Source organism: Sordaria macrospora, chromosome 2 (assembly GCF_033870435.1).
Source record: "Sordaria macrospora chromosome 2, complete sequence".
Lineage (NCBI taxonomy): Eukaryota > Fungi > Ascomycota > Sordariomycetes > Sordariales > Sordariaceae > Sordaria > Sordaria macrospora.
In genome coordinates, this window is record NC_089372.1 from 670,058 (window position 1) to 684,997 (window position 14,940).

Here is a 14,940-nt window from a genome sequence, read left to right on the forward strand (position 1 = left end):
ATGGTGTTGACGTCCTTGGGAGAAGATGATGAACCATGCGATTTCAAGGTTGAGATACTGGATGGATGATGGATGATGGATGCTGGCTAGCCGACAAGCTGGGATACAGAATGCAAGGAGGAGGGCAGAAGGGTGATGGTTGCTGTCCCGTTACCCGTAACGTTTCAAGGCTGTAACTGTTTCCGTAAGAGATGGATGTCATCGAAAGAAGATCATCATCAAGTCGGATGTTTGGCCAGGTCAGAGTATCATCTTCTCATATCCCGGTCAAGTTGAGGTTGAGAGCGAGCGATGGGAGCGAGCCTGGTCTTGCCTGGCGTTTTGTTTTTGATATCCACGAGGTTGATTGATGCGTTTGGGGAAACAAGCATTTGACTTGACTCGAGCTTGTAAGGGTCGATCCAGGCGAAGGGCGATCCTTTCTTCGATGTCAACTCCATTTTGATTTCTCCATTTTGAACTTTAGTAATTTGAAAAAGCAGAAAAGATGTTGTCCTGACATTTCGGCAGCGCACGTCCAGACCCTCATCTGTTGACCGTTACAGGAACATGGCATGACGTCTGTTTGGCGGTTATGTGCGATGGAAGTTGATTGCCCAACAGTTTTCTGTATGCAGCGCCGCTGCCGGTACTTGTGCTTGGCAGTAGTGTGATGTGCTGCCCGTCCGCTTTGCTTGCCTGCTGGCCTGCTGGCCTGCTGCGTAAGCCGTAGCGGTAAGGCATGTAGCGCACATTGTAAGATCGGAGTTTCATGTCTATCGTGAAATCAACCTAAATTCACCATCCATCCTGATGTTTGGCGATGACGATGGATGGTGGACAAAGTGTTCCCGTTGCTACGGCTAGGCGGTCTGTGTTCAACTGCTTGTGACTTCCAGGTTAATTGAGACTTCCCGTCGGCGACGCAAAGATTGGCATGCGATGAACGACGCTCCGTCACGACGCTGCTGCACCCCCTTTCCCAGGCGTGTACCAGGGCAGATGAGCTGGGAAATGGGCGAGAAGGGCACAGTGTTCCAGACGCTTCAGAAACCGCGAACCCCCAGTTTTCTATAATTAGGGGCGTGAACATAACAAAGAAAAAGGGGCAGGTTCTGGAAATTGGTCCGTGCCAATTGGGTTTAATTCGAGGACGGGATGTGATAACTGATGGCAACCGGCAATAACAACAACAATGGATGGGCGTTCCTTCGTATAAAACACCCTTTTCGGAGATTTCCAAAACCAAGAAACAAAAATCGAGTTGCCTTTTCATGCCGTGATTCACACATCTCTTTTGTTTTTTTGCGTCCCGGCCACTTCAATATGTAAAACCCGTGGTTGGCGGCTCCAACTTTCTTGATTTCACGGATTGTTCTCAATGCTGTGCTGCACAGTGTTAACGAACAAGGACGTGTCGTTGCAATTGCTGCTGAGTGCTGCGGCCTGCGTTGATGCACGCATGGAGATCGGATGGAGCCATGACCGATTTCAATTAAAAGCTTCCCCATCGAACGTGGTGGGGCATTCTGTGGTCGTGGTGCACTGGAGGGAGTGTCCGGCTTTTTTGGTGCAAAGTGCTTGCGTGTGCTGGTGTGAACAAAGTTTAAAATTGGCCAATCTTGGGCGCAGAAGGCTCATGCACAGTTTCGTATCGCCTGTCTCTGGGTCGTTATTGTGTGTATTTCCGCGAGAGACTCCGGACCACTATCAGGTTTTTGCGAGAGTCGATGATACTAGAAAGAGGTGGTTGTTGCTTTTTTGTTCGCTTATTAAACAACACAAGATCCCAAGTGCGTCACAGGCTCATGGCCAAACATCAACACCAAACAACACCGCCACGGCTAGTCACAATGTCGGACGGGCCAAGGTGGAAATGGGAGCTGGGGGCGGACATGCCAACGCTTGGTGAGAACGGCAAACTTGTGTCAACCAACGGATTGCAAATGGCAGCCCAAGAGAACGGACGTGCCAAACAGCCCGAAACCCGCGCCCGAGTGGCGTTGGCGTCTGTCACAGAATGTTCGAATGTCCAGCTCCCGTCGTCACGGAAACACTACCGCCAAAAGCTTGGCATCTTTAATTCTCTGTTTACTTTGTTCTCGTTCGACACTCTCACACAAGAATGATGATCCTATCGGCGCCTCATCCCGGATTCAACCGGCCTTGACTACGCAACACATGCGGCCGCCGTGATGCATGCCGTGTCCCATTTTCTTAAAAAGCCACTTCGGTGCCGGTAGTTGTTGATGGGGGAACCGCCGGATGAAAGGCGCAATGCCTCTTTCTCATCGTCATAACCGATGATGAATCAATAAATTTCGCCAGCCGGCTTTTCCATTTAAACTAGGACCATAACTCGGGATCCAGACCTCAGACCCTAAGTCTCAAAAAGTCGGGGAAACGAGGGTCATGATGGATACGGATATGGATGAAGGATGAAGAGCCGAGATCCTGCTATATTTGTAAACAGGGCCAAGCGAGTGCTTCATCCATGCCTGGCTTGCTCGTCTTGAGACCATCTCATCAGCCATCACGAAGACTTTATTTTATTTCCACTTTGACCAGGTTGCCGGTTGACTCGTTCTTCGCTTCTCCTAGGCGGTCACGCGGCGTCATTGGAACTCACAACTGGTGGACATGCCCGGCGTGGAGGACGGACGGAACCGAGGCCATTTGTTGGTGGTTGAACACAGGCACTTGCCGCTGAAACTTCAACTCCACGACGCTGACAAGTCTCCAGCCAAGCCCCTGACCCAAGACCGTTCAGCAAGTCCGCTCGAGGTCCGGCTTGACTGATGAAGCAATGGCACCAAAAATTTCAAGGAACCCGACACTGACCAGGGCGCTGCTGGACCACTCAGATGCGCCCTGCCTTCCCTTTGCATTCAGGAGGCTCCACACAACAAATGTACCAAGCCAGCTGTACAGTAGCGTAGCCGGGCATGTACGCCCGCGGTGTGGCCGTAGTGCCTGCTTTAGTCCGTTCACACCCCTGGCGGCCCTCCCTAGGCAAGACCGCGCCAATGACAAATCGTAGAAGGGGCCGGGTACCTTTCAAGATCCATGAGCGATCCACTGGTGGCTGGCACTCCCCCGTGTACAGTGGTAAGGTCCAAGGTTGATCGACCCCCTTCTTTCTGCAGGTTTTGTCTTCCGTCCCGTCTCCTTGTTCCTGCTCGCGGTGCCCTTTTTCTTACCTCCTCAAGCCACAGCTGCCTCATCTTCCCTCCTTCGCGGCCTTCTTCCTTCCCTCCTTCTTTCTCCTCATTGAATTCTAGTCCCTCGTTACAGACTCTTACCATTCACCCTCTTACCTTTTGAAGGCTCCGCCGAAAGAACGACCATCACCCCGTCGCTCTTGCCCTTTTAACCTCGCACACCACCACTCGTTCTCTCTGCACTCGATCGCGTCCCTTCCCCCTTCTTCAGTAGAATTTAATCACAAAGGTATGTTCGTTTTTTCAATTCAGTCGGTCCACTCTGTGAGAAACACCAGCACCACCAGCAGCAACAATTGTGCGAACGCTGTTCCCGACGATATCGCCCGTGTCGTGCCAGTCCAAAATTTGAAACACGCAAAAGCGGACGAGCCCCTTGAGAAGATCCACGAAGAAATCACGAGATCCACGATGACTATCAGACCGCCTACCGCCATATCAACATCAACACATGTGGAAGTTGCAGAACAACATGCGTTGGCTGCTCTTTCCGATAATCCGAATCACCAAGGAACTCAAGGGCTTGGTTAGGAAGGAATAGGGGTCGACTATCTCTACCAGTGGAGGAACCGACTACCGACCAAGTTGCGGCCATCGATTTGGGGTGCAACTCCAACCGGCCGCCTCTTTTTCGACCCTCTTCAGTTTTCCAGGCACTGCTTTCAACACTTCCCGATCACACATCTTTTTTGGACTGGCACGATTCGAGATCGAACAACTTGTAGACATACTACTGCATTCGCGTTTTTTTCCCGCCGCATATCACCAATACGCAACACCACTCAACCAGTCTTATCACTTCGACCGCGATATCGGACCGGTTGTCATTTTGTCAACTGAACACCATCGCTAACTCTTCTTCATCAGCTCGTCAAGATGCTTGTCAAGTACCTCGCTCCCGCCGTCCTGGCGATTGGTGCCGCTTCTGGTATGTCTACGCTCAGCTATCCTGTTATCACTTATTAGCGGTGCCCATGACTGACGTTGTTTTCTCCCTCTTATAGCCCAGTCGGCCACTTCTACCTGCACCGTCTCTGGTGGCACCACCACCGTTAACAGCCAGGCCGATGCTACCGGTCTTGCTAACTGCAAGACTGTCAAGGGTTCCGTCGTTGTTACCAAGGATGTTGCCGGTGACTTCCAGATCAGCGGTCCTTTGATCATCACTGGCGACCTCAAGATCGAGGACAACTCCAAGATCAACAGCATCGGCTCCGAGACCCTCGAGCAGATTGGTGGCGAGTTCAAGATCAGCAAGACCACCCAGCTGAACAGCATCAGCATGCCCAAGCTTACCCAGGTCAACAAGCTCACCTGGCAGTCCATCGGCAACCCTGCCGAGATGGGTATCACTCAGCTTAACAAGGTCGACGAGGTCACCATCTCCGACACCAAGCTCCGCAGCATTGATGCCATCAATGTCACCAGCATCTCGAGCATGAACCTTGACAACAACCAGTTCATCACCAAGTATGAGCCCGCTATCAAGGAGATCAAGAAGGAGCTCAACATCCATGCCAACGGTCTCGACATGGAGGTCAGCTTCCCCAACCTCATCTGGGCTCTTAACGTGGCTGTCTCGGATGTCTCCAAGATCAGCTTCCCCTCCCTCGAGATTGTCAACGGCTCTGCCCGCTTCGATGACAACAAGTTCGATAGCTTCAGCTTCCCCAACCTCACCTCTACCACCAACGGTGATATCTCGTTCGTCGGCAACGAGAACATGCAGAACCTCACCTTCCCTAAGCTCACCAAGATTGGCGGTGGTCTTCTCATTGCCAACAACACCGCTCTTGAGGAGATCAGTGACTTCCCCCTTCTCGAGACCGTCGTCGGTGCCATCAAGCTCCGTGGTAACTTCACTGAGTAAGTTTTATCGTGCTGTTTTTCGTCCCAATGAATCGTCACTGACTCGACATCCTTCCTGCAGGGTCAAGTTCCCCAAGCTCCAGAGCGTCCGTGGCGCTTTCGATCTCGCTTCCACCAACGATGTCACCGAATCCTGCAAGACCCTCGAGAAGTTGGCTCCCAGCAAGCAAGGAGGCAACGGTAAGATCGAGGGTACCTTCGACTGCGAGTCCAACAACGAGGAGGCCAACGAGGATACTTCCGGCAAGACCGGCTCTGGTCAGGGTACCAAGGGCGGCAGCGGCTCTGACAAGGACTCCGACGACAAGGACAGCGGTGCTGCCGGTCTTTCCGTCAACGTCGGTCTCTTCCTTGCCGCTGCTGGTGTCCTTGCCCAGCTCCTCCTGTAAAAAACGCTTAGGATGACTTGTGAACATTAATGGTGTATCGTGGGTCGGAAATGTGGGGGCGTTTTTCTCTCGATTACTACTGCAAATCAGATGGGGTTACTAATTGGGCCATCCTGTTGCGCGCACACATATTCTCTGTTGTTTCTCTCGGCTGAGATGGAAAACTTTGTCGTTTGTTGTTGGGAGTTTTGCTGCAGCCTGTGTTTTATTTTCAAAGGTTGCATGGAGCGCACACATCATATGACCCCATATTTGCAGAAAGAAACCACTACTAGACTTAATTACCTCTCTCACTGTCTCTCTTCACCGTCCCTCAACACATTACCATTGCCGACACTGCACTTGGTACGTTTTTGCACCAGCCACACTTGGGGGACCGGAGACCGGGGACCGGGTTTTGGATTAAGGACCCGAGGGGATGTTGATCTCTGGTGGATGAAACGGGCGATCGTCGGTGATCTTGAGTGGATATGGGTTGTTTTATGGTGAAGCACGAAAGTCACCCCACAGGGCTACTGCGGTACATGAAGCTCATGGATGGCATGATGGAAACAAGAAAGAGTTGGGATGATCAGCAAAGGCTTGTTTGCCAGCCACCTCATTTAACCGTGGGCTGGATTCGGGAGAAAGAGCAGATGAACTGACTGACGAGAAGTTAAGTTGAGTATGAAGAGAAGAGGGTATTATCGCGCATCATTGTGTTTGTTCGGGATTTGTGGTTTTGTTAGTCGTTTGTTATTTGGCTTTTCTGTGTTGCAGTTTGGCATTCATAAAGGCAGTTCGTTGCATCATTTCATTGTTTGGGTTTCGCTGTGCAGAAAGTTGCTTTAGGTAGTTTAATAATTGTGTTCTTGTTTCAGTTTGATGATTTTGAGTAAAATGAGTTGTCGACGATTGCTTGCAGATTCTCTCAAGGTAAGAACTGTCTAAAGAGAGATTAAGAGACTACCCGTTGGTAACAGAGTTGGGAACCAGATAGAATCTGTCAAACAGCCTCACCGACGGGTACATGGTAGTTGGAGATGTTAGCAAATGTGCTTGTCTGTCATCTTGGTCACGAGCTTCAGCTGTTTTGACATGGCTCGACACATTGAGCGAACTTTTTAGCTTCATTTCACCGAGTAGAACCTGAAACTTCCAATACTTTACAGACCTAGATCAGCATTCCATACACAACCAACAGACAGCATGGAATCTTACATATCTATGTACCCCTCTATGTATTCATCTTTCCTGGCTCAATCAAACAATTTCCATTGTTCCGCACTATAACATTCCTTGTGTAAACTTTTGAGTGCTCTAGCAAACCCGTAAACAAACCTCTATATCTCAGGTCCCACCTCGCAAACCAGCTCTACCATGGCATATACACAATCTATCATGGCTCTCATCCCATATACAGCATACATCCCCCCATCCATCCACCTCACAATCTCCAACTCACAACTTACAACTTACTAGTCCGACTCTCCTTCTTCAGCATCTCCTCCGCCACAATCCTCCTCTGAATCTTCCCCGTCGCCGTCTTCGGCATAACATCCGTAAAGTAGATCTTCTTCGGCACCTTGAACTTGGCCAACTTATCCCCAACCCACTTCCTAAACTCCTCCGCATCGCCCTTCTGCCCGCTCTTCAGCACAATGGCAACAGCAACTTCCTGCCCGTACATCTCATCGGGAACCGCAAAGCTGACGGCCTCTGACACCGCCGGGTGGCGCGTCAACACATTATCCAGCTCGATAGGCGAAATCTTCTCGCCGCCTTTGTTGATCAACTCCTTGATTCTACCGGTGATGACGACGTACCCGTCTTCGTCCTTCTTGCCTTGGTCGCCGGTACGGAAGTACCCCGAGGGAGTAAAGCTGGAGGCGTTGGCGGCGGGGTTGTTCAGGTAGCCCTTGGTGACGTTTTCACCGCGGATGCAGATTTCTCCCTCCGTGCCGTCTGGCAAGACCTTGTCCTGGTCGAGGTCGAGGATGACGACTTCTACGCCCTGCCCGAGGCCGACGGTGCCGGGCTTGCGCTTGCCTACGGAAGGGAGAGGGTTGGAAGTCATTTGATGCGCGGCCTCGGTCATGGCGTAGGCTTCTAGGACGGGGGCGCCGAAGGTCTTTTCGAGGTTGTGGAAGACTGTGGGCGACAAGGGGGAGGAGCAGGAGCGGATGAAGCGGATTTTCGGGAGAGGGTTGGGGACAGGGTGCTTAAGAAGGATCTGGTGGATGGTGGGCACGGCGGTGTACCAGTTTGCTTTGAAGGTGATGAAGTCGGGCCAGAAATCAGTCGCGGAGAATTTGCTGGGGACGATCATACTGCCGCCTGTGAGCAAAGGGGCGAGGAGACCGCACAACAGGCCGTGGACGTGGAAGAGGGGCATGACCAGCATGGTGCGGTCGGAGGGCGTGAGTTGGTAAGTGTTGCGGATGTTCTTCATGGTGCGCGTCAGGTTGCGGTGCGTGAGCGGGACGACCTTGGGGCGGGAGGTGGTGCCGGAGGTGTGCAGGACCAGAGCAATGTCATCAGCGTCTGGCTTCAGCAAGGGCTGCGCGGGCTTGCCCTTGAGTTGACCCAGCTCCTTGACGTCGAGAGCAACTTCGTTCTTGCTGGAGTCCCAGTAGGACTCGGCGATGGCGGCGTTGAACTTTTGCGCGGCCTTCACGGCGGGAGCACCAGCGCTGTAGGCGCCCTTGGGGACAATGACGATGGCGGACTTGACGTCCTCGATGTAGAACTCGAACTCCTCCTGCTTGTAGGCCGGGTTGAGAGGGGCGGCGATGCCGCGCTGCCACGAGGCGGCCAGGAAGGAGACGATGAACTCGTATGAGTTGACGATAGCGATGGACACGGGAGAGCCCTTGGTGATGCCGATGTCTGCTAGCTTCTTCTGGAAGGAAGCCGTTTCGCGCTTCAGGTCCGCGTAGGTGACTGTGAGCGCTTGAGGCTTGGAGGGGATGATGACGGCCACATCGTTGTCGGCGCCTTGGATGGCGGCCTGGAGGTCAAATGGGCAAGGCATGGTGTCGTTTATGTTTCCCAATTACAGTGACTTGGTGACTACCTCTGTGGTGTGGTATCACAGAAACGGTTCTTGGTTGCGAAAGACGTTGATGGCGTTTTCGTGGTCGTTGACTAACCCAATCACTAGTCAGGTTGAGTTGAGTGTACGGATGTAAGGAAGGACAGGCAGTTCCTCGTCCGCTTTGGGAATGGAAAGCTTCGTGTAAGTGCGTCCGGTTACTGGGAATAGCTTCACAGATAAGGTAGATGAGAAACAGAAGAACGACAACCTTTCAATTTGAAATATGGAGAAGATATGAGTAGGTAGTATCACAGTGAACGCCGACGACGGAGGGTAAGGTTGAAACATCCACCCATTGATAACTCAACCCCGGTCCAAGACCGATGATGCCATCCAATGGACTTCCCAATCCGCGTTGTATCCGTGCCAGCTTTCGGCAGGCCGGCAATCGGCTATTTCTATTGGCCCACCCGGGTTTCGGTGTTGGTCAGCGAAACCAGCGGGCCAGCGAGCATCAAAGCGGGGAAAAAGGGGGTATTGTCTGGGGTTAGGGTTAAGCGCGCGCGTTTGCATCCTTTGATGTGTGTCTCTGTCTGCCGCTTCTCACTGTCTATTACGTCTCATGCCCTACGGGAGGCGGAAGTAGACGTTAAAAATAACAACAAGCTTCTCACTGTCAAAGGGCGTCTCATCACCTGCCTGCTTTTTGTTACCTGCCTTCCGAAGCGGAGAGAGAGAGAGAGAGGACGACACACTCTCATATTGCATCGCACAGTCTCACTCACTCACATTCACATCCAGGCTTGTTCGGCTTGGGCAAGTGTCATATAGCACGCCATCATTGGTTGGGAGTCACGAGGTTCGTTTTTGGGCCAAGGTCTATAAAAGAGTTCGAAGTGCTAGTCTTTTTCTAGGGATTTCATCCGAACCCTTCTTTCACACCCATTTGTGAAGGGTCCGATATACCCTTCTCACCTTGTCAACCATTCAACCATCGCCGAACATCAGACGACAGGCCTCGTCTAACAGCAACCAACCTACAACACACAACACACACAACCCCTACGAAGTAAACAAACACCAATACAATGGCCCCGTCCCCCTCCCGCCCTTCCGGGCAGCAACCCGGGTTCTTGACCTCCCTAAAAACCACCCTCCTCGCCCTCATCGACCCCTGGATCTTCATGTCCCTCTCCGCCTCCTACCTGCCCACAACCATCCTCTCCCTCCTCCGGCAGCGCCGTTTCCTCGCCCTTTTGGGAGGCCCTCTCCTTTCCAATGATTTCCAATCCGTCTGGTTCGGCCATTTCTGGTCCTGGGCCGGTCCCCAAGTTCGCTCGAACGCCGAGGCGAACGTTGTGCCTCTGCTCGAAGGTCGTGTGACAAAGGGGCAGGTCGTGTCCAAGAGCGAGGCGCACGCGCCTGGTGTCGGAGGAGTGGTGTTGGAGATTGGACCGGGGAGCGGGATGTGGGTTAGTTTGTTTAGTGATGAGAAGTATTTGAAGGATTCCGAGGACTCCGAGGAACAGGAGCAGGGGCAGCATGGAGAGGGAGAAGAACACGAAGGCCTATCAGCCAGCTGGGCAACGATACCCGCTTCCGAGCAACAGCAACCACCCCAAAAACAGGCAACAACACCAAAGAAAGCAATCGGAACCCGCCAGCGTATAACCCAAGTCTACGGCGTCGAGCCTAACTACGGCATCCACCCTTTGCTCCAACACAACATCACACAAGCGGGTCTCTCACAAACCTACACGATCCTGCCCTTCGGCATCGAGGACATCGAGCGCTACGCGCCTCAGATCCAGCCCGAATCACTCGACTGCATCGTCTCGATCCTTTGCTTGTGCAGTATCCCGGAGCCGCAAAAGAACATTGGGATCTTGTACCGCTACCTCAGGCCAGGCGGCCGGTGGTTCGTTTACGAGCACGTCAAGTGCTGCTCTGACATGCCGGGCGGTTGGTTCATGAATGCCTACCAGGCTTTTGTCAACCTCTTCTGGCCCGTCTGTCTGGGCGGATGCCAGCTTCGTCGCGACACCGCACGGTATCTGAAGGAGGCTGGCCCGTGGACTGATGTCGATTTGGCTCAGCCGCCTAAGGAACAGTGGCACCAAACCGTGCCCCATATCTATGGCATCTTGACGAAGTAAGCAGGAGGGTGGCGGCCACAGAGTCTGGGAATCATCACTGTTCGGACTACGATGCATCCGACTCGTTACCCGCAACGGCTCACCGCTGAGGCCTCGTGATGTCTCGCACTGGTTCTCGTGCGCCGCCTCGCTTTGGAGGCGATGTTTGTCATGAGTTGGTGCATCGCGGTCCAAAATGCCATCGGAGTGATTAACGCAATACATAGGCTGCGGAGAGAGGGTCATCCGGATGCTCCCGGCATTGTGCCCCGTATCCCGCCCCTTGTTGTGACAGTCACATCTTACAATAAGTAGCAGTACACGGGGCATGATGCTTCAGCATCCAGGTGGTCTTCTCTCCGACCGGGCCAACACCACCGAGTCAATAGCGAAGTCACGATGGCACACACATGATCGTTGAAGGAACCTTTCAGGCTTGAGATATGTAGCACCTGACTAGAACTACCTGAAGACTGTCCCTGGTACCTATTCCACCATGATCAGAACCCGTACTGAGAGGCCCCCAAAGTTCTTGAGAAGCAACCGTCCCAGCAATCGATGGCACTTATGTTTCCATCGTCCTATCAAAATGGTGCCTTGAAATAACATCTCAACCTGGTTACCATGAGAAAGCATGCAGAACTGTCCTGAATATCACTGACAGATCTTTGTCACCAAACTCCTCACCAAACTCCCTAACATGGAGCAAGATATTGTTCATTTTCTGCAACTCGTCAAAGTTGGATTTTTCCAACTTTCCGACAAGCGGCGCAGAGGGGAAAGTGTCGATGCTCTTACCAGCCGCCACCGGCGGCCACCTCCCAGCCACCGCCATTGCCGAAGCCGCCGTTGTCCAAGGCAGCGTTGTCACCAGCATTGCCGAAGCCCTGGGTGTTGAAGCCGCCCGCAGCGTCCTCGTCGACGAGCGGGTTGGGGCACTTGGACTTGTAGTGTCCCATCTCTTGGCAGTTGGAGCACTTGACGCGGGTGACTGGAATGCGGTTAGCGATTTGGCTACATGTTATCCGCCATGGTTTACTCACTGTCACGAGGCTTGGGGCACTCCTTGCTGAAATGACCCATCTCATCGCAGTTGCGGCACTGGACGTTGTCCATGTTCTTCGGCTCGGTGCACTCCTTCGACATATGGCCCTCTTGGCCGCAGTTGCGGCAGCCGCGTGGGCCGGTTTTAGGGCAGTCCTTGCTGAAGTGACCCGCTGATGAGACGTGTTAGCCATCATACATACACACGCTTTGGGAATGGTTTATACTACTTACTCTCGTTACACTTGCGACACTCGACATTCTCAGCGGAGCGCGGCTCGGTGCCTGCACAACTTGTTAGCATTACTCGGTCTTGATACTTGGTCACAGAACGGCTCTTACAGTCAGCAACTTTGTGACCATTTTGTCCGCAGTTCTTGCAGGCGAACTTGTCGACGCGAGGAATGGGGCCTATATACCGTTAGATTAGGTCTTACTCCGGCGGTGAAAAGGTGAGCTCACAGTCGCGGATACGGTGGCCGACTTCGTCACAGTTGAAGCACTTGATGACAACCTCCTCCTTCTGCTCGGGCTCCTCAGGGCAGCTCTTCCGAATGTGGCCAAGTTCGCCGCAGTTGCCGCATTTGGGAATGCCGTGAGCGACAACCTCACCGGCATCCTGGAGACGCTCGAGGTTCTCGGCAACATCCGCGGGCCACAAGTCGCGATCGCGAGGACGAGGGGGGTTCCAGTTGAAGCGATAAGTGACGGTATACTTCTTGTTGAGGTTACCCTGCAAGTCCATGTTGGTCATGGTACTCATAACGGTCTTCTCGATGGCAATCAGCCAGAGTTTGACATCCTGAGCGCGAAGGGCCTCCTCGAGCTGGACATAGGTGGTCTCAGGGCTCGCCTTGACGTAAATCTGGATGGCCTCTTTGACATCGGCGACCTCCTGCTCCTTGGCAGCCTCGACAATCATGTCCCAGGCTTCCTGGATTGACTTGTCAGGCAAGTGGCTGCGATCGATTGCACGAGCCGCCTCGCATTCGGAGATCCTGTGGCCTGATAAGATAATTAGACTGATTGAGAGTATCAGAAGAACAACATTGGTCTTACCTTTCTCGCCGCAGTTCTTGCAAAGTACCTCGGGGCACTCCTTGACGACGTGGTCGGGCGATCCGCACTCGCGGCAGGTCATAGCCGGAGCGTTAGGGCACTCGCGGGCCCAGTGTCCCTCCTCGTTGCAACGGCGACAAGCACCGTTAGGCTCCTGCTGGTCAGCGCCGTCGGCTGGGTTGTCGAAGCCCGCATTGTCGAAGTTGCCATCGTTGGCAGTGAAGGTGGAGTTTCCACCCGCACCCCAAGCAGAGTCAGCCGTCTCCCAAGTGGTCATGTTGATTCCGTCTTCGCGGGGGTTCCTCGCGATTCCTGGAAAGTATATGGATTGTCGCGCTGCGTGGAAGGAGAGAATGTTAGCTATGCGGGGAGGGTGAGTCAAACGTGAGATGAAGTTTCCGATCGTTGATGGGTCAAAGCTGTGGGTGAGAAGGGACCTCTGCAGAAAAACATGGGAAGGAGATGGAGGGGGCGGCGAGAATAAAACAACGGTCAAGCTGAGGTAGCAATGAGGGGGGATGCGAGACACGGACCGAAGTCGATGCCCGCGACGACCATAAGGTGCGATATAGGCGGGAGAACAAATATGGAAAGGCGATGGCACTTACGCGACGCTTGTTGATTGATAGTGACCTTGAGCTCCCTTTTGTCGATGTCAAGGTTTGAGTGCGGATGCGAGTTCTTCGGGCAAGTGGAAATCCTGACGGGGTGGAAAGGATGTGAGGAAGTCGCAAAAGGTGAGAGGAGGAGGGAGGGAGGGAAGGAGAGAGGGGCCTCGGGTAGAAGATGGTCGAAGTGGCACGCAAGAAATATATGCCCATTGGGGGAGGAGCTGCCCCGCCAACAGCTCTTCCTTGTTTGAGCCTGAGGCGACAGCTCTTAAGTATCTGAGTCTCCCGTGGCTCCCAAAAGGCTGAGCATGAAGGCAGAACTTAAAGCGGAAGGTACGTATGAGAACGATACGGGCACGGGCACGGGTGCAATGGCGGGCGTCTGAATGAGAAAAGGCAGGCACGCCCGATGGGAACCCACACGACAAACGTCATCAGTGAAGGGAGTTGGGCTTCAGGGCGGGCAGGCACTCATTGACCACGCTTTCGTTTGCGCGATCTCAAATGGCTACCTCTACGCAATTGGAAGGTAGGTACAGGTAGATACCAAAGCAATTACGTCTCCTGCCTCGGGCATCAGGTCGACACTGCCTCTAGTACTCGTAGAATGCGAGACGAGAGGCGTCGAGACTGACATCCACAAGGCAGTGACAAGAATGCACATCCTCACAGTGTTGCCTTCTCCCGTGAAAGGTCTTAGCCAGCAAACTATCATGCTACATGGAAGGAATACTTAAGGTACCTCTCTACCTCTCCTCAAACCATGCTCCTCCAATGGGTATGCTTCTGCTATTCAACACCGATATACACCGATATCGAGAGCATCGTCAAGTTTGCATCTGGCCATTCTGTATACTTTTTTCCCCTGTCTCCTAATTTCTCTCGACGCGCTTCAGATGGACAATCGGCCAAATCAGGTTCCGGATGCTTCTTTTCCTTCTCATCCTGGCGATGAAGGAGAAACGAATCATCCGGGAGCATTTTTTCCACCATCGGCTCCATCATTTGTGCCGACTCCTTCGAACTCTATGCATCATTGCGAGGCCATTCCGTACAATAGTCCTGGATTGCCGGCTTTAGCACCTTCTCCCGTACAGTCTTATGATTCTGGATTTTCCACTCCAGCACATCCTCCCGTACCGTCTTCGCTATCGATGCCACCTCAGCAACGGTACCAAGAGCCGCAAGGGCAGCAACCCGTACCATCTCCGATATCGATTCCGCGTCGGCAACAAGACCAAGAGCAACAACATCCCCAATGGCAGCAACATCCCCAAGGGCAGCAACAGCAGGGTCAGCAAACAGTGTTGATGCCAATGATATGTGATGGCTGTAGTCGTAGCCCGGAATTACGTGGTAAATGTAACCGCCAGTACCCGTGTTGCTACACTTGCGACCAAGAACATAAAGGTGGGCTAGTGCAATTATCCTTCGTATCACTTGTTCTAAGCTTCTGTCTATGCTTGCTCACATATTCTACAGCTTGTACCTACACACGCATCCCGCCAGGCTGTAAACTATGTAAAAACGCAGGAAGAAACTGCGACCGCACAATGCCACGATGCTCAGATTGCCAGGCTCAGGGCTTATGTAAGCCATCATATACTTCGACCCCGT

General features: G+C 52.9%; 4 protein-coding genes across 4 annotated transcripts; 2 read left to right on the forward strand and 2 right to left on the reverse strand.

Moving 5' to 3' along the window:
* Positions 1-2,797: 2,797 nt before the first annotated feature.
* On the forward strand, positions 2,798-6,343 carry SMAC4_05542 (uncharacterized protein). The gene is made up of 4 exons (XM_003349210.2): positions 2,798-3,429; positions 4,068-4,128; positions 4,205-5,066; positions 5,131-6,343. Exons 2-4 carry the CDS (start codon positions 4,077-4,079, stop codon positions 5,456-5,458), a joined length of 1,242 nt encoding a protein of 413 aa, XP_003349258.1. The 5' UTR covers positions 2,798-3,429; positions 4,068-4,076; the 3' UTR covers positions 5,459-6,343.
* A 320-nt stretch (positions 6,344-6,663) lies between these two features.
* On the reverse strand, positions 6,664-8,780 carry SMAC4_05543 (uncharacterized protein). Its single transcript, XM_066090307.1, has one exon. The coding sequence runs from the start codon at positions 8,469-8,471 to the stop codon at positions 6,906-6,908; it is 1,566 nt and encodes a 521-aa protein (XP_065945988.1). The 5' UTR covers positions 8,472-8,780; the 3' UTR covers positions 6,664-6,905.
* A 555-nt stretch (positions 8,781-9,335) lies between these two features.
* SMAC4_05544 (uncharacterized protein) lies at positions 9,336-10,630 on the forward strand (the record flags this gene model as incomplete). Its single annotated transcript, XM_003349212.2, has 1 exon — positions 9,336-10,630. Exon 1 carries the CDS (start codon positions 9,563-9,565, stop codon positions 10,628-10,630), a length of 1,068 nt encoding a protein of 355 aa, XP_003349260.2. The 5' UTR covers positions 9,336-9,562.
* Positions 10,631-11,028: 398 nt separating this feature from the next.
* On the reverse strand, positions 11,029-12,989 carry SMAC4_05545 (uncharacterized protein; the record flags this gene model as incomplete). Its single annotated transcript, XM_003349213.2, has 6 exons — positions 11,029-11,600; positions 11,653-11,826; positions 11,888-11,938; positions 11,996-12,064; positions 12,116-12,658; positions 12,713-12,989. The coding sequence occupies 6 exons, from the start codon at positions 12,987-12,989 to the stop codon at positions 11,404-11,406; spliced, it is 1,311 nt and encodes a 436-aa protein (XP_003349261.1). The 3' UTR covers positions 11,029-11,403.
* Between the last annotated feature and the right edge of the window lie 1,951 nt (positions 12,990-14,940).

Excerpts from the sequence above, each read along its gene's own strand:
- SMAC4_05542 (XM_003349210.2), top strand. The coding sequence starts at position 4,077 with ATGCTTGTCAAGTACCTCGCTCCCGCCGTCCTGGCGATTGGTGCCGCT. Across the intron at positions 4,129-4,204 it reads GGCGATTGGTGCCGCTTCTG|CCCAGTCGGCCACTTCTACC; the intron begins GTATGTCTACGC and ends TCCCTCTTATAG. Across the intron at positions 5,067-5,130 it reads CTCCGTGGTAACTTCACTGA|GGTCAAGTTCCCCAAGCTCC; the intron begins GTAAGTTTTATC and ends TCCTTCCTGCAG.
- SMAC4_05543 (XM_066090307.1), bottom strand. The coding sequence starts at position 8,471 with ATGCCTTGCCCATTTGACCTCCAGGCCGCCATCCAAGGCGCCGACAAC.